Source organism: Lepisma saccharinum, chromosome 15 (genome assembly GCF_977018435.1).
Source record: "Lepisma saccharinum chromosome 15, izLepSacc3.1, whole genome shotgun sequence".
Lineage (NCBI taxonomy): Eukaryota > Metazoa > Arthropoda > Insecta > Zygentoma > Lepismatidae > Lepisma > Lepisma saccharinum.
In genome coordinates, this window is record NC_139243.1 from 21,604,604 (window position 1) to 21,629,176 (window position 24,573).

The window sequence follows — 24,573 nt, forward strand, 5'->3', positions numbered from 1 at the left end:
AAAATTGTAATTGCTTTTTGTGATATTGCCACTAGTGGCCCATATTTAGACCACAATTTTGAAATACGTCATGTTACCATTTTTTGGAACGTGCTTTATTTTTTTAAAAAAGTGGAGACTTTCTATACTTTAACATGCTATTACATTTAAGTATATATTTCATAGATATGCATTTTAGAGGCAGGTGCTTCATATATTATTTTTTTCCCTCCGAAAATGACAATATAAAAAGGGGTGCTCATATTTAGACCTTTTCCTCTACTATTTTTAGTTCACTGAGTTGAAATGCACAATAAATACTTTCTGTAAATTTTCAAATAAAAATGAAAAGATTTTGTTGCAGTCAAAAAAAAAAGAACCTTAATTGAACATGGAAGTAAGAACGAATCAAATTTAAAAAAATGACTGTATATTTCTTGAAGAAGCGAAAATATGCTGAATATAACCGAAAATCAATCAAAATATGATCTTATCACGCAGAAATGACCAAATATGCAAAAATATGCCCTGCCCTTCTAAAGCACCTTAATTCAATTAGTTTCTTCACAATATGAATTTCTATATATTTAGGGAACACCCTCAACAAAAAAAAATATATGCTAAGTCATGAATATTCTAGTCCTAATACTCACTATTCTGGTATCATTAAGTAATACGTTTTCTAGAAGTCAAAGTTAATGAAAACACGATCCCTACCTAAAGTTACACGAAACTTAGGGTATACTCTGTGAAGATTTCGGGACTACACTGTCTAAAAGTACTATACTTTCATTTGCGTACGGAATCCAAGGTAAATGTATGCTAAAACGATTGCGTCTCAACCAGTGATGTGCGTCTACGCGTAAACAACGATAGTCTACATTCTACACGTAGACTATTTTATACACGTAGATGACGTAATCTATGTAAACAACATGGCGAAAGGTGATAACTTAGCAAAGGGCGTCGTGAAATTAAAAGAAAATAATACTGCGTATCAGTTGGTGATGTGTGAGGAGAACTTTTCATGCTCTTCCTTCCAAATTCGAACAATTTCTCACCTAGGAAGAAACGTAATATAGTAAATAATCTAGTGTTTTATGGGAAAAAGATCACTCTTACCTCACGACTGCCATCTGTTGTTGTTTTTTGCATACTATTTATCTTCATCCATAGTTGATAATAGAAGAGAAGATAAATTTTGTTGTAAATAGGATTCTTTTCATTTCGATAGGAACCAATACAGTTGAAAATGTCACTTTTCTTTTATGAAACCCTTGAAAATTAATTTTAATGTACTTTAGATTGTCTACGTAGTCTATGTAAACTACAATCCAATGTAATCTACGCGTAGATTACGTGTAGACAACGCATGTAGACGTAAACTTATAGTCTACGGCACATCACTGGTCTCAACTGAACTATAATTAATCTCATTTACTTTCCTTTAAAAAAGTACTCAAAAACATGGGCCTCACCAGAAATTTCTGTAGAAGGGGTCAGGTCGTTAACATGAAATGGACTAGTAAAAATTAATAAGCAGCCTTGACACCAGATCGCACGGGAGAACTCAACTACTCATCCCGCTTCATAACTCAAGGTTTTATTCAAAATCTTTCACCGTTTCCACTTCTCGTCTTTGGAACTCACTGCCCCTATCCGGAACTCATCTTCAGCATATGTCTTTAAAACACAAAACATTTTTTTTTTATTGGGCACAAATAGTTAGCGCATTAGTGCAAGGCTAGTTACAAATTGAATACAGTTACGTACAGAAACACTGAAAACCCTTATTCAACTTAATATTTCAAACCCCTGACTACTGTCATGAATATGTGAGTGTGTGTTTTGTTGTATGCCCGTGAGTATAGGTTAGACATTTATTCCCGTATGTATTCCTCCCCCTTTTTGTAATTTTTCTATGTAATTTTATATTTATCTTTCTTTGTTTTCAATACAGTAAAACCTCGTTAATTCGGACTAATGGGGGGATAAGTTGACCGGTTTAACGAAAGTCCGGATTAACTTAAATAACCTAGAAGAACAGTAGAAAGTGCATTAAAACTCCATTTATAGCAACAAGACATGTTCATTATGGTGTATTTAAAGGGCATAGGCCTAAATACACTATACAGTATAGTGCAAAGTCTGTGGGAAACAGAATTTCATCATTGGCTGACTGCCTTTTCTTTGGGAAGTTCTATTATTGACTTCTAGTCACATTTAAAAACTTGCATTCTGCTCTTTTTTTCTTTGCCTTTTACCTGTCCGGATTAAGTGAAGTCCGGCTTATCGGAGTCCGGATTAACGAGGTTTTACTCTATTTAAATTTGTATGTATTTCGAAGGAGGCATGGTTAAGTGGTAGAAAAGGCTACAGAGCCCTAACTTCATGATAAACAAGACGTAATAAATAAATAAAAGCAAAACAATAGTTCGAGCACATTCAAAGCTGTCGCCTTTTAAAGAAATACTTGTTAGGCTGTCTTTGTAAACGATACAATCAGTGTGCAAATTAACTGGGGGGGATGCCGGGGAACCGCCACACCAAAATTTTGATCCCGGCAGAATATGGTTGACTGGAAGAAAAGGCTTTGTACGGCCTTAACTCCGCCATTGAAAACAAGGCGTTTATAATCAATAATATATTTTTTTAAATCACGGCGATGGATGTTCTTATCGCCGCCAAAGAAAATGGAATTGAAATAATATACAGAACATTCCCTGACATTCTCTACGAGAATCGGCGGCAAGCGGCCCGGCGTCAGCGCTTGTCTTTCCCGGTGAACGGGGTCCGCGACAGTCGCTATAGAGTCGGCTATTAAAATTACAGTTTTCATATTGTGCGCTAACCTTGACTACGGAAGGTGTTGAAAATGATGTCCCTCTGCTGCAACACATTCCTGGCATCTCCGAAGGAAATTGGCATTTACACGTGCAAGTTCGTCTACTGTAATTCTCCCGATTTCTGGTACAATACTCTCTTTTAACTCACGGATGGTGTGCGGATTGTCTTTGTATACTTTATTTTTTAGATTTCCCCATTTTTCTTTCCACTTTTATTCAGAACTGACCCTGTTACTCTAAACTTTTTTTACGAGGTTTAATATAGTGGTCTTATGTGGAACGGAAACACCAGGAAATTTCGTTGCAAAACGTTGTCGCACTTCTCCACAATTCCTCTTTCCGAAGTAACACTCGACAAGTTAAATCCTTTGTTGTAATGTAAACTTTTGTGGTGCCATATTAAGCCACAATCTTCAACACACGGACACAACACAACTTCCGAGGGAGGATTATACTGGCGTCAGTCTGCAACGTCAACAGAAAGGGAAAGAGAGCGAAGACAGGAAGAGCGAAAAAACAGACTGTAGCGTGCGACTGTCGCGGACCCGTTCACCGGGAAAGACAAGCTCTGACGCCGGGCCGCTTGCCTGAAGCATCAATCGGGAAAACAGTAAATTAAACTTTAAAACAATTGCATCCTACTTCGCGCCTGAAGTTTTAATTTTGAATTTCTCATTGTTTATTGTAGTAAGGGTGCAGAGGTTTCACAAAAAGCTCCTAGATTAACGCTGTTGCTCTGTCTATTGTCAAATTAACTACGAAAGCATAGCGCCATGGCAAGTAGAGTTCAGTGGCGGATCCAGGAAGGGGCGAATTTCAGTCAGGTACTTCACCTCAACTAGAATAAATATTATTCTAACCTACATTTGGACTGTTTTATGGAAACAATATATGGTAGGCGTGAACAGAAAACAAGCTGACTTCCATATTCTAGAGGTTATTCTTTTGCAAAAATAGGATTTCAGGTCTAGAATGGATGGTTATTATTGTATGTCGTTATCATAAGTCCATTGTTGCGGTAAACTGAACGGTAAGGAGCAAAGTGATTAAACAAAGAAAACAAAAAGCTATCATCAAGGTTTCTCGAGCCCGATCACCTCTGATTCGAATCCAAATTTAAACTGTAGGTCCATTTCCGATTAACCTATCATGAGCATAAAGCCGACCTAAATAATAGTTTAAAAATATTAGACATTGTTAAACAAAAGACAGAACATTCGAGGTTTCAAAAATGTTAGGCATAATAATATATCCAAACAATTGGCAGTTGGGAGGAGCGATCGATCCTTTCCCCCTCCCCGTGGATACGCGCCTGGTAGAATTGTTTTTGGTCGGGTTTCTTTTCGTTGGACGTAGATCACATTTCTCACCGCACGCCGCCATTGAGTTAAACGCAATAGATATTTGGTCAAGTTTTCTCGGTGTTACCCCGCGACAGGTTAACTTTGCAGCAGGTTTTATGTATTAAACCGCGCGAGAACGGCGCTCAGCATCTCCCGTGCGAGTCTTGCCTCGATCGCGGAGCTGTTCATATCACAGACACTGGGCGAAAAGTTGCTGCAAACTTAACTTGTCGCGGGGCTTAGTTATAAAGCTTTGGGTTTGGGTTATCTTACACTGTAAATATGCCGTTTCTAAATTACTTCTAAATGTTACCATAAGGTTTAATGTCATAGGTACTTAGAACTGGAAGGCAATAGTAGAGTTTACTAAGTGCTAACATATATAAATTTGCATACCTAACCACCCGGAAATGATATCACAAATACGTCACTGAGTGGGCATCCCCCCCCCAAAAGCAAAAAAGTTTAATTCGCAAACTGGATACAATAACAGATTTATTTCTTTTCAAACTCATAACCAACAAATTTGACTCTTCCTCCTCCCTTCAAATACATCATTTTTAGGTGTTTCTGTGTTTGTGCGGGGGGGGGGGGCGTATAAAATCCCACACATGACTCCCCTGCGACGAATGTGTAGCTCATGTCACGACTGACTGGAGGATGGTATATACGAACATGGACGCAGTTTCCTAATTCTATAGATTAAAATGTAATTTAAGTAACATCCTTCTTCCTTACCATAAACAGTAGACAGATTTAGTATGTATATTTATTTTAGTTTAAACCAGGGTTGTTAAAGGTGCGGGAATTTTAAATAAATTCAATTCCGGTCCAGGAGAGAAAATCAGCAAGCGTAAATGGGTTCTGGACCGTAAAGAACCTTTTTATTTATAAAGTATTTCAATTCGGTCCAGGAACCTTTTTTCAATGAAACAATACGCATTTGGACCGAATTTAAATTGTGCAAGAAAAAAGTTCCGGCCCTACAGCGGAACCCAATAGAACCCTTTAGAATTTAATGGTTTCTGGTCCTTTAACAACTCTAGTTTAAACTTCTGTACGCGCGCGTGTGCGTTCGTTATCTACTTTTGTATATATTTTCATACACATTTCTAACTGTAGTATATTTACTGTACACTCCAAAATGGAGGCTTGTTGTGCGCGCAGCATAATAAACAAATAGAATTAATAATAATAAACTATTATTTTATTGTCCTGTTTATATTATTACACTGTTGTCGCCAATTATTTCATTAAACTTCATATAAATTTGCGTGCTAGAGTTGCAAGAACCTTGGAATAATTATTGATTCATATCACTTATTTGAAGGTCACGTAAATGACACTTGCAAAAAAACAAAAAAACACACGGAAACATAGGTTTTTATATATTTTTAATTGGACTAGTCATAACGAACTGTAAACTTCCAGTTTTTCTTATATGTTACAATTGTAAGTCCACTACATCAAAATGGTTGTGTCTTGTGGAGCTCAGCCCAAAATACTACTCGAACTCAATACCGTTACTGATACAATTGCCGAACGATTTAGGAAATAAATATGTACTACGTTGCTAACCTAATCGGCGAAACGATCAGAAAGAAATATGAAAATATCTAATGATATCTAATAACATTTATGCGAATGTTACTAACCGACTAAAGGTTTAGAAGATAAATACGAACAATGTTCACGTAATCGGCGTATAGATATGCGTCAGATTACTATGAATTACTACATGTAGATATGAGGAGTTGGCATCTGTTAAATTTAAAAACTCTTAATCTAAGAAGGCATTAAGAAAATAAGTGTATTCCAGGCACGTATCCGATCCAAGTATCTTAGAAATAATAATAATTATAATAATAAAAATAATGTTTAAATTAAAATAATTATATTAAATCAAATTAATATTAATTACAATACATAAATTAATATCATATTATTATTACACGATTAGGTATAAGAATAGAGATATAACAGCGCATATTCATTACGTAGCTTACCTGTAGTTAAGATCGGAATAATTTACATAAAAACAAGTCCCCTGGGAATGAAATTAATGTGAAATAGATGAATAATTGAATACTTATCAAATAACAAAAATGATGCTACATGTAGTTAGAAAAAAGTATGTTTCTGATTAACATTTTATGTATATTATTTTGAGTAGTAGTGTACATAAATCTTTTTTGTAATGTCATTCAATGCCGTATGATCCCAATAATCCTTCCCTTCTAAAAAGTTCGGAGGAAATTAATAACCATCGATTATGCAGCAAATGCTAATATTTTCATTACTTAATTTTAGTACTTGGTTAGTCTTTCCCTGGACCCCCACCTCCTAAATACGTCTTTCCTGTCCTTCAAAGCCGTATGATCCTAATGTAATCCTTGTCTTCCAATAAGCTCAGAGGAAATTATACAACATCGGCTAATTTTTCATTATCTAATTTTAGTACTTGTTAAATTTTTCGGGGTGGACCCCCTGGATCTCCACTAAATACGTCCTTGGTATATTCCTACAGAAAATGCTCTCATCAGCGATAGATAGTGACTACTTTATTTAGAACTAATGCTTACAAAATTCCTGCTCTCGGTGAAGTATAGGAACCGTTCTGAACTGATTAAAATAACGAACTAATTGTAGCAATACTTGACGTGGCGTTGTAATTCGTCATTGCTGTCCTCAGCACTAAGGATCAACAAAGTATATCTTCCGGGAGATTCTTATAACGGATCCACAGATGAGCTAATATCCGGTACAAGTCTAATAAAGCGCACAATTATTATATTATTTTAATTAAACCTAATACAGTTCAGAGAATTAGAAAATATGTACGAATGTTACATAAAATTATCATGGGCGGATTTTGAGCTTTTGCATTGGGGGGGGCCAGACTCTTGGAGAAGCATATGATAAACTAGGAGATATTCAATAACCCTCAGGTATTGCTTATTAAATTAAAAAAACAACAACTTTAAAGTACCGAGTTTTATGCATTTTAGATTTGAAAATGTTAAATTTCCTCGCTTAAGTAAACAAATATTAATTAGTATATTGGTTGTCAGTTTTAAAAGAAGCAAAACAGTACGATTATTCCATTTCATTATTTTTTTATTGATACAATACTCATATTACTTTAAAAAAGTTGCGGTACAATAGTAAGCTTCAGATATTTTAGAAAAATTAAATTCAAAATAGGTTATTTTGATGCCTCCGCAGTAACTGTTGACTCAACACAAAGTCATTTTACGTTTTTCTTTCTTCAAACTGTACACATCAATCAAATCGGCCATCATGCCAAACGTCAAAATTTGCGATATGGCTTCATAACAAAAATGTAGTAACTGAACTTAATCATGTGTTTTTTTTAGTCTTTTTTACGTTGGGGGGCCACGCCCCCCCTGGCCCCTCCAGAACTCCACCTATGAAAATTATCATCGAAAGGTTAAAACAAATACAAATGCTACTACGTAGATTGACTACATGTTTACATGAGAAAATATACAACCGTAACTAATTAACTCAATCGCATTAGTGATATCATTTACGAACGATTTAGAAAAGTGAATGAACGTTACTAACCTAACCGACGAAATGATCATAAAAAAAATGAATATTGCTATTGATAAACGGAAACGAATGTTAGCAAGCCTAACTAACGTAAGGTTTAGAAGATGAACACGACCAATGCTAATGTAACCGACGACAGGTTTGGAAAATAAATATGAACGTTATTAATGTAAACGATGAAATGTTTAGAAAACAAATATGACCTTTACTAAATCTGATCGCCGAAGAGTTTCGAATATAAATATGAACGCTTGTATTGTATTGAAATGTATTTGTGTTGTTTACCTGCCACTTTTAGCTAATTGCGAAGAAGTGGATGAGTGATGATGTGATGAAATTAATGAAGGGACACTCAAAAAGAACACCCACGCTGAGGCAAGGCTTCTAACTAATAAATCGGCAAAAGCATGACTTATGTCTTTTTTTCTAATTTCACGCGTTTTTCGGCCTCGTTGAGTTAATTGGGGCGATGAAGATGAATCATGATTAGATCAAAGTATTCATGGAGTATACACATGGTCACGCTGGGATTCGAACCCAGATCATTCGGTGACGAAATCACGCTACGAGCGTTTGGAGATTTTCAGGACAATTGTAGGCTGTTTGGGGGGAAAAGTACTTAAGTCACAAACTGCGATTTTATGTTTCTTTCATTTAAGTCACATTGAATCAATTAAATAAAATACAGCGTGTCCACAGAAACATTCCGTGATTATAGACGACCAAATTATGTATATTACGAACAGCTCAAAGAATTTTAGCGGATGTGTAATTGTTGGCGTTAACTACAACAATAAAATAATGAAATAAAGGAAAACAAATAGCCAAAAGTAGCAGAAAAAAAACATTTTAGGATGTACGAGAAAAATTAGTGAAAATAGTCATGGACAATTTGCACGGTAATACTCATGGATCCCACTGTACAATGCTGTATGAATGAGTGTTGCAAAGAAACTTCAAATAATAATGATAAGAAGAAACGTAATGGTGGACAAGAGAGAACACACCAAAAGATCTTTCGATTGTTAATGTGTTATTGTAAATGGCATTGTTGTTAGAAGCAAATTGTGTTACTGTTGATGACTGTGTAGGTTTGTACAGTGGGATCCAGGACTATTTTCATTATTATTCTCTTACATTCTAAAATGTGTTTTTCTACTACTTTTGGCTACTTATTTTCCTTTCTTCATTATTTTATTGTTATGGCATCTATTGTTGTAGTTAACGCCAACAATTACGCATGCGCTAAAATTCTTTGAGCTGTTCTATCTTTTGGTATCGGTATAAATTTCGTAATATACATAATTAAAATTTTGTGGTTGGTTATAATCACGGAATGTTTTTGTGGACACGCTGTATTATAAGTATACATTTATATTTGGTATGTGTAATTATTCTTAACGGTGATAATCCATGCCTGTAATGTTTCATATTAAAAGAATTGGCATAAGTAACTGATTGCTGTAAGATTTCATTTTTTTTTTAAAGTTAAATGCTCTTTCCCTAGAATTATCGCTAAATGTTTAAGAAAAACTCAATATGCTGACCAAGGCAGAAATTTATTTTATTATAAAACATAAACTAAACGTAACGTTTCAACATTCTAGCAAGGTCTTCTTCAGACTCTGTACCAAGTACAAATCTAAAAAGGTACAAAACAGGACGTCATATATACACAAACATTGCTCCAGACTATTAGAAAGATGTTCTGGAACATTCTAGAACGTTCTAGAACTATTAGAACAACATTCTAATAGTCTGGAGGGAAGCAATGTTTGTGTATACATATCGTCCTGTTTTGTACCTTTTTACATTTGTACTTGGTGCAGAGTCTGAAGAAGACCTTGCTAGAAGGTTGAAACGTTACGTTTAGTTTATGTTTTATTATAAAATAAATTTCTGCCTTGGTCAACATATTGAGTTTTTCATATCATGGAAACAAGGCTTAATGGTGTTATAAATGTTTAAGAGTATGAAGCATGCACATGTACTTACCTTTGCACTCGTTCGCATCCCGGGCAGTCGCCCTCCCCCACGGCCTGTCAAAATGGAAAGGTTTGCATCTCTCGCAGTCCCTCCCTGCCGTATTGTGCTTGCAGTCGCATACGAGTTGGCCCTCACGGTTCGGGACGCACTTGGACGCGTGGCCGTTGCACTTGCACCGACCTCCGACCGCGAAATCCGACACGGCATAGTGGTAGCTCTCCCGGTTAACCGGCGGCACCGTGTCGTTCCCGGTCGTGACCGTGCTGCTGAGTCCCGTGGTCACCAACATGGGCCCGCTGCTGTCCGATAACGTCGCCGGCGGAAGAAGTAGCGAGTTTCCGGTCGCGTCGGGACCTTCCGGAAACGGATCCGGGTCCGTTGAGGCCTGGAGCCGGTTGAAGATCACCTTGATGTCGGTTGCCGTCACCCAGTCTTGAAGCACCGGGCTGTTGTCGAAATCGGACGCGCTGGGACGACCTTCCAAAGTACTGAAAGCGATCCTGGACCCTATAGGACTCTCGTTTCCAGAGTGGGCGTCGGTGCAAAGGGCCTCTTGCTCGTTGGCTTTCGTGATAGCGGCCCTGTTCGGGCGTCCGTACATCTTCCGGCATTGGCTCGAGTAGAACTGAAACGGCTGCCATGTCTTGCCGTAATCCATGCTCTTGTAGATGGACAAGGAGTCGGGTTTTTGGGAACAGAACTGCAGGCTCACGTAAGTCAGCTCGTATTTCTTCCCCAACGACAGGGTGAGGGTGATGTTATCGGGAGGGGTAGTCAAGGGTTCGGACATCCAGCAAGTTAAATTGTTGGGGTTGTTGAGATCGGTCAGGTAGGCCGGCGGATGACGTCTTTTGACATTACTGTCGTCGCAAACTTGACAACTTCTTGCAGTCTCCCCCTTGTCGTCCGTGTTCGTCTGGCAGTACCTCGTCGGCGGCTTACCGCAAGTACTCGACGCCTCGACCTCCTTGCCGAAAGCCGCGTTGACGAAATCAGGAATGCATCTCTTCGCCTTCTGTCCAGATTCGTCCAAACAAGGATCAGGAGGGTTGTGCTGGGCAGCGAACATCTTCAAAAATCCGTTGGTGTCCGTTGGGGAACAGGACACGAAAAGTTCGGACAAGACAGCCGCGAGTACATACACCGTGAATGCCTTTTGTACCATATTGGCCTCGTTTTGTACAACAAAAATGACTAGGAGACAGAACAGACTTCTGAAAAACCTTGGCTTAACCCAATCAGCACCAATTTTAGCACTGGGGACACAAGTCAGTCTTTCATTATTCGTTGTCAAGGTTCTCGAACAACGGATCTCGTTTTAGACCTCAGCAGCGGGTATCACAAACACTGACAGTTATAACGTAGCGTTGTCTTTTCAATACCTTACACCCATGTCGGAGACACAAGACCAGACCGCACAGGGTCCTAGCGTAGCACACGGTGAACAAGCCAGGGTTCCGCGAAGGTATCACGTGTGTGTGTGCGTCCCGGTAACAACTTGTCCCTGTGTCCGAAACACGCAGACGCAACGCTGTCCGACGCTTGGAATCGGACTCTTTTTTTCCTCGTCACGTCACGACGTCGGCGTCCGCGGATTGATTCACCGTAAAAGACGGGAGAGCGGAGAAGAACTTCTTCGCGGACACTTTTTTCTTTTCCACCGATTGGCAAAAACGAAACAACGCCTCCGAGTAGCGTGTTAGGAGATGCCGGGTTTCGCCGCCAAACTCTTCCTGGACTGCGCGCACGTGCGTCCGTCCTCCCGGTTCGGATGTGTCGCGGTTCCGATCGTCAAGTTCCAGCCGGCCTCGGAGTCGTACTGTGGCGCGTTTCTCCCAAACACCAATGCATCCTTCGCGATCGCAGTGTTTCCAACCGTGGAGTTCGGAATTAACCGTTCTCGCGAGCGCTGCACCGCATCGATTACGTTTCCGCGGGTGTCACGCTGGAATGGAATGTTATTACTAGGGCCCGGGACTTTATGTTATAACATATTTTTTATTTGGCATCGGATCTAATATTGGGGTGAGATCTTTACATATCTGATGAAAATCAGCCGAAATAGACCAACTTGATAAAGCATATTTTGACATATTTTACCAATCTCGCGTTTTTACAACATATTTCTTCAATTTTTTCGTAATGAGACATATTTCTGTATAATTTCGTAATTGTCTTGCATATACTCTGTTATTTTATATTTTTTCTTCGTATATTTAGCCCAACTGATATTTCATATTATCGATGCCAGGATAAGGAAATTACGAACGAAGAATTTAAAAGCAGATGCAGTCTTTTCTTACCAACTAAAAATAGAACAATAATACCCCCCCCCCTTTTTTATCCCGCCGACAATTAATAGCCATGCAAATATTATTGAGGGAAAATGTTCTCTCATTGTTGTGTGGGATTCTGGCTTCATTTAATACTCCACCCCCACACTAGTCGATCTTCCCTGGAAGATACTGAATCTCGTATTATGAGAAATTTGAAAGTACTGTTGTGCATATTTTTGGATTTACTGGATCTACTTTTTTCTGACATATTTTTCAATTTTTATGACATAATTACATTCATATTTTACAGTTTTATAGGACATAAAGCTCCGGGCCCTAGTTATAACTAGAGCCCGGATGTTCAGGCACTGAAAAGTATTAAAAATGGCAGGCAAAAAGGCAACGAAAAATTGAAAAAAGAGGCAGTGTCGAAAAAAAGGCAGGCAAGTTTCAGAAAGAGGCAGTGAAAATTGAAGAAGAGGCATTAAAAATTGAAGAGAAGGTCTTAAATTCTGCTTAAATCTTTAAAAATGTATTTACAAATAATAATTTGAATAACAAGGGTTATTGAAAAACGAAATCAAATAGAAGAAGAGAAATATAATTTTAAAAAAATGCCTTGTCGGAATGACAAAAGAGGCCAAAAAAAGGCAAAAATGTTTGAAGAAGGCAGCGTAAGGTGAAATAGGAAAAAGAAGGCAGCATAAAGTATTGTTCAGAATGTTAAGAACCTTCGGATCGGTGTACTTTTGTGTTCAATTTTTGTCTACCAGCGTCGGAAACGAATAGGCATTTTGCCTAAAATCCAGGCTCTAGTTATTGCATACGAAGATTTTAGAAAGGGGGGGGTACACAAAATGCTGGTAAGAGATTCATGGCGTTTCCATTGAATCTCAACCAACCATTGACTTGTTCTATTTTACTTCGCTTTCCTGCCAGTTTGGCTACGAGCGAAGATAAGGGTGAGTGATGATAGGATGAAACTGCTGAAGGGACACCCACACCCTTGCGCAGGCCGCCGGGACTCAAACTCGCGACCCTTGACGTCATAGAACGCTCTTTTAACCACTCCGCCTCAAAAGTCGTTAGTGATGAACTGTGATACGATAAATTAGAAAGAGAGACAAACACATTTGGACAGCACACAATAGAACCAGCTTATAGCGGCTGTAAACCCAGGCGCCAGAGCCTTGTTAGTCTGCAAAATGCAGTCCAGGGGTATTAACACAGATACATGGAAGTGACTGGGCATTTGGGTGTCTTTACATATCAAGAACATATTTGGGGGTCAGGACCCCTCCCTCCAAAAGGCTTACCAAGTATGAAAATATCCTTCATTAGAAATTGTTGCATAATGGATACTTATTAATTTCCTCTGACCTTATTGGAAAACAAGGATTGGGATCATACGGCTTTGAAGGACAGTGTCAAAGATTTATGCTTCCACACTACTTTCTTTATGATAATATGCATAAAATATTAATCAGGAACTTTACTTTTTGCAATCGGATCTAACATCCCTTTTTTGTTATTCAATGAATATTGAATTCTTTATCAATTTGACATGAATTTCTTGACCAGGAACTTGTTCTTATACAATATGCCGATTTTATCTGTAGGTAAGATAGATCATGAATAAGTGCTGTTATACAGTAAAACCTCGTTCACCGATAAGCCGGACTTCGCTTAATCCGGACAGTCAAAAGGGGGAAAAAAAGCAGAATGCAAGGTTTTAAATGTGGCTAGAAGTCAACAAGAGAACTTCCCAAAGAAAAGGCAGTCAATTACTGATGATATTCTGTTTCCTGCAGACTTCATACTGTACTGTATAGTTAATTTAGGCCTGTGCCCTTTAAATACACCATAATGAACGTGTTTTGTTGCTATAAACGGAGTTTTAATGAACTTTCTACTGTTCTTTTAGGTTATTTCAGTTAATCCGGACTTTCGTTAAACCGGTCAACTTATCCCCCCATTAGTCCGAATTAACGAGGTTTTCCTGTATCTCTATCCTTAAACAATATCTATACCTACTCAAGCAACAATGACAGCATAATATTAATTAATTTACATATTTTAATTAATATTTACTTTATTTAATATAATTAATATATAATGATTGTAATTTAAACATTGTTATTATTATTATTTTTGAGACCTTTGCTCGGACCCCCCCCCCTCGAAATATACTTCTAGATACGTGCTTGTTACATATTATGTCTATATACATAAATTGTGCACGTGTTTGTGTATGCACGTATGAAAAAATAAAAATGTCCGCTGCTCTTTGCGCTATGCTATGAAGGCACATGCTGGAGGAAAAAGAGTCCGCACATTGAAGAGGTCGGTCGTTGCGGAGGTGCTACAGAGTTTATGAAGCTCAGGCGAAACGTTTAAGTGCATCATCAAAGAAGATGCAGGAAGGTGCATCAAAACGCATCAACTGATGCATTGAAGTGCATCTCGACTGAAAGGAATCCTCACTTCAATCAAATGATGCACTTTGGCGTTTCTTTCACGACATACAACAATGCACCCAAATGCATCAAATGTGAATCTTATTCTTTGAAGAAGCCATAAAACACACTTTAGTGCATCAATCGATGCATTAGTTCTCTGAGTGCAGGTGGAGGCTTCAAGTGCTTCGCATCCCACTTTAAACTGTAGGCCCATACATGCTGATGACATTATAATGTTCATTCTATGTGAAGAAGCAGAAGGCAAATATACCTATGGCTCACACACATACATACATATAATTACGTACATAGGGGTGTGATATCTCATATTTCAACAAATCTTACAGAAGAGCAACGGCGTCAATTTGGCCACGCATGAGACAGTGTTGCCACATGAAGGGAAATTTCCCTTTATGAAGGGATATTCGAACCAAATTTTAAACGAAATCGGATGAAAAGTACCAAATTCCATGGAAATTTTCAGACACCAAACTCAAAAATAGTACAGATTTGTACAGATCATGCACTATTTACTATTATTATTTTTAAATGTTTTAGTGAAGGGAAAAACTGAGTGCAAAAAGAGAAATTTTGCCCTTTGGAAAGGGAAATTATGCCATCAGATTGTGGCAACACTGGCATGGGAAACTCGAGTGTGTGCTGGCAGTCTACAAAATTCACCTCAAGGCCTCCTGCCTTGTTTGTTCCACCCGTGCACACGAGAGAGCTATTCCACAAATTAGGCTACTTGCCCAGATCTCACTTGGACAATAAAATTATGGAAATACAGTGCACGATTTAACATAGGTAGGGGAGGAGGGGAATTGCTACCCCACACAATAAATGCCGTAAATAAAAGAATCTGCCACCGGTGTACAATAAACAAAAGCAAAGCGAATAAGTATAAAATAAATGTTTAAATAATTACATAAGAACAACGGCGGTTCGAACACATGTTTTAGAAACCTCCCCGATGGCGTAGTGGTAACATCGTCGCCTTGCAGTCAAAGGATACCGGGTTCGATACCTGGTGGAGGCTCATAATTGTTCAGATCCCACTTTAAACTGTAGCTCCAGTCTCGATTAACCTTGTTGTGCATAAAGTGGACTTAAAACACAAAGTCAATCAATCAGTCAAACACATGTTCCAAGTAGAAACGAAGGCAATCTCTTGTAGTAAAATATACTTTAGTTGAGATGAAAAGAGTCGATCTCGATGGCGAGATGGCTAGCAGGTGCTGCAACGCCAGAGGTCCAGAAGGTCCGGGCCTGGATATTGGTGTTCTTTGTGAGAGTCCCTTCATCAATTTCATCATATCATCACTCATTCTCATAGTCGCGGTTAACCAAAAATGACAGAAAAGCGACGCAAAATAAAAAAAAATGAAATAAAAATTAAGCATGTAAAACGCAAAATTAGCGCCTTTATATAATGTATCCCATTTTGTCCTGCTGTGAAGCAGGTACATTATACAAGGATATTCTTTAAGGGGTTTGGGTTCTTGGGAAGATTTTGGAAAATAAACTGAAGAGAACTATCAAATAAATGTTAAACAATTCTACCAAACAGTCAAAAACCTTAAAGGGAAATATGGAAATAGAATAAGGAATATAGAAGATAGAGAAGGGAATATCAAAACAGCAAAAGAGGAAGTACTAAAAGTATGGAGTGAATACTATGGAGAAATGTATGGAGAGAGGAGTTATGCTGAAGAAAGAGTACAGGGTGAGCGCCAAGATAGAAATGGAATCGAATTGTTTGAAGTAGAGTTGGCAATAGAAAAGATAAAGCTTGGAAAATCAGCAGGTGCAGATGAAATATCCCCAGAGCTTATCAAATATGGAGGAAAGGAGGTTATACCGTGGATGTGGAGAATGTGTAAAGAAGCTTGGGGAGAATAACAACGTACCAACAGACTGGGAGAAAAATATAATAATACCAATTTACAAGAAGGCTAGTACAATCAAGTGCGAGAATTACAGAGCCATTTGCCTTTCCTCAGTAGCTATAAAGGTCTACACAAGAATTCTGGAAATTAAATTACGAAATGAAGTGGAAAACAGACTAGAAAGAATCGTCAGACACAGGATCATATTACTCTGCGGCAAGTCATTGAAAAGGCATTAAATAAGGAAAGAGAAGATCTGAGAGCAGCTTTTGACACGGTACCAAGAGAACAACTATGGGAAAATTGGAGCATCTTCTGCACTGGTACAGAGAATACAAAGTGTATACAAGAGAGTGAAAGTAACAGTCAGATTAACAGGGAAATGCTCAGATGAATTGAGGATAGAAATAGGAGTAAAACAGGGAGACAGCCTGAGCCCTCTTCTGTTTGTTATCCTTATAAGCCAGATCTGGGAGATACAAAGTAGGAAACCGAAAGATGAAACCAGTACAAGTACAGTCATTCCTATATGCTGATGACATTGCCCTGGTGGCAAGGAATAGAGGAGTTACAGAAGGCAGTAATTGAATGGGCGAGAACAATAGAAGACAATGGAATGAGCACGAACGTGGATAAGAGTAAAGTGATGGTGGTGACAAAATAAGGATAAACTGTACCCCTAAATATACAGTGGAAAGGGAAGCAAGTGGAACAAGTAAACTGATACACATATCTAAGAACAGTCATAACGTCAGATGGAAGAATGGATGAAGAAGTGAATAATAAGGTCCAATAGGCAAGCCAAGTGAAGTATCAACTCAACAACACATTGATTGGTAAAAAGGAAATAAGTGAACAAACGAAGATGATGATTTACAAGACCAACTACATTCCCACATTGTTGTATGGAACAGGGAGCTTGACATTATTACCAAAACAGAATAGCAGATTTCATGCACCGGAGATGAGATACCTACGAAAAGTAGTAGGAAAGACTAGAAGAGATAGGATTAGAAATACCACCATTAGAGACCAGTTACAGCAAAAACCACTATTGGAAACAATAGAGAGAAAGGCACTGCAATGGTTTGTACAAGTTACAAGAATGGATAGGGATGTTAAGCCTAGACAGGTGCTGGAGGTTAGACCAGAAGACAGGAGGGGAAAAGGACGACCAAGAGTTCAATGGGAAGAGTATGTGGAGAAGATAGGAAAGAAGAAAGGGAAAACAATGCCGGAAGTCCGAAAAGTAGCCTTGGACCGAAAAGTGCACAGGAAGTGGATGATGGTACCTGACGCTTAATGGCAGAAGGGGATGGAAAAGAAGAAGTTCAAGCGGCTCCGGCGCCCACCCAGCGTCGTATAAAGTGGGTAACCGGAGGAAACTCTGGGGGTAGAGGCGGCCAGGGGCATGGTACTAATCACATCACCCCCATCTCCGGCTGTGATCAAGAAAGTGCGGGGCCCTAACTCAACGGCGATGGTAGAAGTTGCCTTTGAAAGTTTGCTATTAAAATCCTTTTATCGTTGTAGGGTTATGCAACACACATGACGCCTTGCAGGGAAGCGAGCATTTTAGGATACAGGAAATGGAACCATTTTTATTGCCGTTGACTGTACCTAGGAGTTGGAGCGACGAAATACTGATTGAAGCACCTCCGCTACAGAGGCGTGAGCACACCCTCTAACTAGGGGGGCAAACGCTTTGATGAATGATCACTCTGGGAAAGAAAACATATTTTTTCACATTGTCTTGTAAATTCTCTATTCCTTGGCCGAGCGGTCTGAGTCTCCTGGGTGAAGCGTAACAACTTCTCTCCTGAGATTTCGGCCTGTGTATGGGACCACGCACCATCGTGAGGAAATTGGGGAGCTACGAATGAGTAGCGTAACCCCGTCACGGAAACCTACAACAACGACTGAGAGTTCGTCGTGCTGACCACACGTCACCCCGTAATTTGTTGGATGATCACCCACCACTTTTGGGGTATGTGGGAGTAAGGCCCTCAAGGGTTGTTGCTGTTGTTGTTGTTATTATTATTATTTGTAAGACAATACAAAACAGGGACGTATCTAGAGTGTACCCGAACCCCCAGAAGTCTCATTTCTGAATAATTTTAGTGTACGTAATTTTAGGCGCAATTATACTCGTATATGTCATAACTCTGATACGGAAATGGAACTCAATATTTACTCCAAGTATAACGGAAAACCGAATGTAAACTAAATTCAAGGCTCTTGATTGATTCATTGATTGATTTGATTTGGTTTATTTTACTTCGCATTTCTGTCACTTTTGGCTAATGATATGAAATTCATGAAGGGACATACACGAAGAACACCCATGCCCAGTCCGGGATTCGAACCCGGCACCCCTGGCGTCGTAGGGCGCTCTGCTAACCACGCCACCACGGAGGCCGGCAAATCTTAGTTTCACTACACGCACGTTTGGTAATTGCATGCACATATACTCGTATTTACAAATATTGATTGGCATGTGGAACACTGTTAATACTTGTCCACGAATGAACGAATTTATGCAATCTTATGAAAGTGCCTTATCTTAAAACATTGATCTTCCTTCAATTGGTACAAGAGTTTAAACATCTCCACCTTGTCATTCACATATCCAATTACATGAGAAACAATGTTGCTTGGAACAGTCAATAGACGGAATGATTAGAAATGAAGTTTATTCTCACCAATAAAATGATGTCGGTAAGGCGTAGCATTGCGTACGGCCAAAAAAAAAAAGTACTTATTATTACCAAGGATGTATGGGGAGGGTACGGGGGTCCCGATCCCCCGAAAGACTTACTAAGTTCGAAAATTAAATAATGAATTGATAAAATAACTAAAATGAAATAAGAAAAATATGCTTAGGTTTATTTATTGGAAGGCTAGGATTGCATCATACGACTTTGAATGACAGTACCAAAGAAGATTTAGGCAAGATGAAAGTGTGGGGCGTTACCCCCACACCCCCTATACGCCTTCATGGCGTGGTGCTATGCACAGGGGAACACTTTACTTTACTTTTTTATTACTACTTACAGTAATATGCATAAAATTTTACCAGGAACTTTACTTTTCGTCAACTGGACCTAACATCCTTTTCTGATATTCAATAAATATTCAATTCTTTATCTATTTGACATGAATTTCTTTGCCATGGCAGTTGTTCTTCGTTTTCCAGATTTGGCGACCTTAACTATACGTAATCTAGAATGAATACGTGCTGTATTTTGGTGTCTTTTTACCTATTTATATAATAATATAATTTTAAATAATTTGAATATTTTAATTAATATTATATTAATTAAATATAATTATAATTATTATTTCATCCAACGTGAACATATAAAGACAAGATCTATCACGTCTGGCATTTCAAGACATTAAGTTATCATGGAAGTACATCTTCACTGACCATAATGTAATATTTTTTTATAAATTTCCACCGAGAGGAAACGAATTTGGTATAATAACCTCCCCTTTCCTCCTTCATCTATTGTTTACAAGAATTAATGTAACGAAGTTTCTACTTTTGCATACTGTATTAAATAAATATAAATTGTACGTCCAGTTTCGGTTAGCCTTACTCTGAGTAAAGTGCACTTAAAACAGCAAATTCAAAATCAACTCTCGAAGTCTCAAAAAATAAAGGATAATACCTCGTCCAACACATTAAATGACACCTACCTGAACAGAAACTAAAACGAAACACCGTTACAACACCATATTAGGTTTCAAACCTTAACCATCCACAGCAGATTTCTTTCAGGATTACGAAACGCAATATCTTGGTGCAAAAAGCCCTTAGTCTGCAGCACTGCCTACCTCACGCCAGTTTTCGGAATCAATTCCAGTAAATTCCGATTTGCGCGACATCCGTCGGCCAGAATGGTAACTACTTCCAGCCGAGGCGTCAAAAACGTTAGCCACCACAAATTTAACCCCCCGGGGGTACAAACGACCTTAGCATACCTAGCCAACCCACCGCATCAGAAGGTAAAATATCAGTTTTAAATGGACCCGTTTTTGTTTCGGCCGAGAGAAACAACAGCCGAAATATAATGACGGGAATTAGCTAATAGAGAGGGAAGTACTGAATGGCAAGGCACTGTGTTTTTTTAGCTAACAGTCTCGCACGTACAATATCGCCCTCTAGTTATCTGGCTACATCGAAGGAGGAGGGGGGAAGTCTGTGTAAGCTCGTACTACCTAAGGGTGTTGGTAATCGAACAACCTTTGCTTATTAAGGTTACCAGACGTCCGGACATGTCCTCTTTTTCGGGTCCTAGAAATGGTCCGGGCAGGTTTTTAAAGAAAATGGGGAAATGTCCCCTTCTTTGGCGTATAGACAGCTGCTTCAACTTCAAGATTCGAAACAAAATCTTATATTTGTAAATAATTATTAATGTTGTTTCCATGCTCAAAGGGGTGCCCACAGGGGAGGGGGGATTCATGACGCGCCTGCGTCATGGGAATTTTTGTGGGGGACAAAATTTCATAGTTTACCCACCAATTCTACAAATATCCACACAAAAATGAGGGGATCGTTTCGTTTAATTGACTTGTTATTGATTTTTAGTTATAATTATTAGATGTTCAGCATCTACTTCATGAATTAACAACATCAACAGGAATACTATTTCCTGTAGCAAACATGAAAGTGAACCGTAATTTTTCTATTTTTAGTATTTTTAAATTGGATGATTTCATGAAGGATTCGTTTCGCTTGTATGTGTTCCTGTGCTACGACTGACTGGATAATTGTAAAGTACTGCCAGTTTTCGTTGTCTAAAGCTTACGTATTTCGAAAATTTAATTTTTAAAAAACTAAGTCAAATTATTTACATTCAAACAAAAACCAATAACTGCGTGTTTATCTAAACTATATTTGTATGTGATTGGGGGAGGTATGATGAACAATTCGTTTGGGGAGATTTTGATGAACGACTTTGGGGGGATGCGTCCACGGCCTTGGGGGGGGGGATGGGCACCCCTGGCTCAAATTAAGTTTAAGAATTAAAATTATGAGAATAATGATACACAACACAAAAATTCATAGTAGTTTCATGCTCATATTTTAAAAATAATTATTGAAATACCGATTGTGATGCAATACTACATATACAGGGTGACTGGTAATTAGATGTATTCCCTGAAAGGGGTTAAAGTAGAGACAATTTGCAATAAATTTGACCATATGACACCCCGTCCGAAAATTAGTAGTTTTCGAGATAATCGAGTTTCAATTGTTTTTTGTTTTTTTAAAATGACAATTTTCCACATAAAAAGATGAATTGAGAAAAAACTGCTCATTGTATGGAACTTATTTTAGCGTTTTATGATAGCTAACAAATAAGTGGTTCATTGAAAAAAAAGTTTTTCCCAAATAACAATCACATGTAAGTAACGGGTGGGTCTAAACTTACAAGTGATGATAAAAAAATGCACTCTTAGTTTACTTGACAACGTATTAATAACAAAAATGGTATGACACGAAGCGTACAAATTACTTAAATTACTTCCTTGTGACATCTGCTATCCAACAAGGTACAAATGTTGCTAACATACACATTTGTGTACAAGAAATAATACTTCATTCATTTTCATGTGAATGGAATCAATGAACAATACAATTAAAGAACACTACATGTCTTGCTCAAAGTCGGCACCTCCGTTACGAATGCAGGCACGCAGGTTTTTACGGACATTTGTTCTCTTAACTCGTGATGTGATGGTGTCCTTGATGTGTTGACCAGCTGTTAAGATCCTCTCCCTGAGCTCTTCTTGCGAGTTTACCGGTGTCTTGTCATGTGGCTCCAAATGTAAAAGTCGCAAGGCGTCAAATCGGGGAATCGAGCCGGCCAGGGAATCGGACCGCTCGGCCAATCCATTTCTTTGGGTAATTTTAATCCAGCCACTGTCGCACGCCCAAGCAGAAGTGTGGATGGGTGTCATCAACAATCATTTCATCGAGCCATTTTTCCTGCCCCAAATCTTAAATGGCATCACTGATGAACATTTTTTGAGGAACGGGATGGCAATGTTGTTGGAGGATGTGCCTCTAGCTACAAGACGTGACATGATTTATCATCATGATGACTGTCCAGCTCGATCCCCCGATCGATTTGACGCCTTGCGACTTTTACATTTGGAGCCACATGACAAGACACCGGTAAACTCGCAAGAAGAGCTCAGGGAGAGGATCTTAACAGCTGGTCAACACATCAAGGACACCATCACATCACGAGTTAAGAGAACAAATGTCCGTAAAAACCTGCGTGCCTGCATTCGTAACGGAGGTGCCCACTTTGAGCAAGACGTGTAATGTTCTTGAATTGTATTGTTCATTGATTCCATTCACATGAAGATGAATGAAGTATTATTTCTTGTACACAAATGTGTATGTTAGCAACATTTGTACCTTGTTGGATAGCAGATGTCACAAGGAAGTAATTTACGTAATTTGTACGCTTCGTGTCATACCATTTTTGTTATTAATACGTTGCCAAGTAAACTAAGAGTGCATTTTTTTATCATCACTTGTAAGTTTAGACCCACCCGTTACTTAAATGTGATTGTTATTTGGGAAAAACGTTTTTTTCAATGAACCACTTATTTGTTAGCTATCAGAAAACGCTGAAGTAAGTTCCATACAATGAGCAGCTTTTTCTCAATTCATCTTTTTATGTGGAAAATTGTCATTTTTTAAAAAAAACAATTGAAACTCGATTATCTCGAAAACTACTAATTTTCGGACGGGGTGACATATGGTCAAATTTATTGCAAATTGTCTCTACTTTAACCCCTTTCAGGGAATACATCTAATTACCAGTCACCCTGTATAAATTTAAATTGCAAATTATGCAATAAATGTTGACCTGACTGAAACACTGCATTAATATTTTCGTAATCGGTAACAGTTTAGTTGTGTAAATTATATTTTCTCGCTATGCCATTTAGAGAGTTGTCGAGTAGTGTAACACTTCTGTAAAATCGTTTGTGGAATCTAAAAATGTACTCTCATTTTGAAGTTTGTGATTTGGTTACCTTACTTACCGGGTTTTCATGCACAACGGTACCGAGTTGAGACGACATGAGACCAGGAATAGACTCTAGGGATTGCCAAATCCGGATAAAGTTTTAGCCGGAAAGCGGATAATTTTTATCCGGATTTCAAATATCCGTATATCGGATATTCTGATGTCCGATATTAGGATTATCCGAATATTCGAATTATCCTGATATTCAGATTATCCGGATATTCGGATTATACGAAATGTTCTGATATCCGAACGTGTGCATTATCCGGAGAGTTCTATCGTATTACGGCGTCTCCACATACTCCTTTTTCGTCATTTTCTCATTTCACTGTTCGAATTTCCTACAAATCCTTCATCAAATCTATTTTATTCGGATATCCGCAGTCTCCGGATATTCGGATTATCTCTATATTCGAATTATCCGGATATCCGAATTATCTCTATATTCGGATTATCCTCTCTATATTCGGATTATCCGGATATCCGAATTATCTCTATATTCGGATTATCCTCTCTATATTCGGATTATCCGGATATCCGAATTATCCCTATATTCGGATTATCCGGATATCTGAATTTTCAATATTACACGTTGCATCCGAAACGGATATCGGATAATTTGAAATCCGGCTACCCGTTATCCGTATTTTGTGATCATCCCTAATAGACTCGTCTCACCTCGTAAATAAGCTTATCAGGAGCGTTACCAGAGGGTCGGCTTGAGTGGGCTCGTCCCCGTGACATGGCCTTGGTGCACCCTCCTCTCCTCCTCCCCAAAATGGCCAACATTACAAAAATAAATTCAGGAACATTTGTGGTCGATCAACCGTCCCACCACGCACAAACACAAGAGAATGAAAAGATGAGAAGACATAGTGAAATATATTGAAACGAAGAGGTATGAATTTATAGAGGAAGAACAAGGAAGGAAGAGAGAAGGGGTTTACAAATAAAGAGACAGAAGATGTAAGTGAGAGATAACAGAAAAATAAAAGAAAGAAACAAGGAGAAGAGAAGAGAGAAAGTTAAAAAGAGAAAACAAACAGAGAGAGAGATTAAATTAGATACAAGGAGAGGAAGAGAGAGAAGATAGAAAGAAAAAGGAAAAACAGAGGGAGAAAGAAAGGGAGAGTAATATAAAAATAAATACATGGAAAGGAGAGA

General features: G+C 38.4%; 1 protein-coding gene across 1 annotated transcript in view; it reads right to left on the reverse strand.

Annotated features, from left to right (window-relative positions):
- Window positions 1-11,497, reverse strand: part of NetA (Netrin-A) — a 444,700-nt gene extending 433,203 nt beyond the window's left edge. Inside the window, exon 1 of the mRNA XM_083136735.1 lies at window positions 9,740-11,497. Coding sequence (XP_082992861.1) covers window positions 9,740-10,895 — 1,156 coding nt within the window. The 5' untranslated portion in view covers window positions 10,896-11,497. The remainder of the gene's footprint in view (window positions 1-9,739) is intronic.
- Window positions 11,498-24,573: the final 13,076 nt, after the last annotated feature.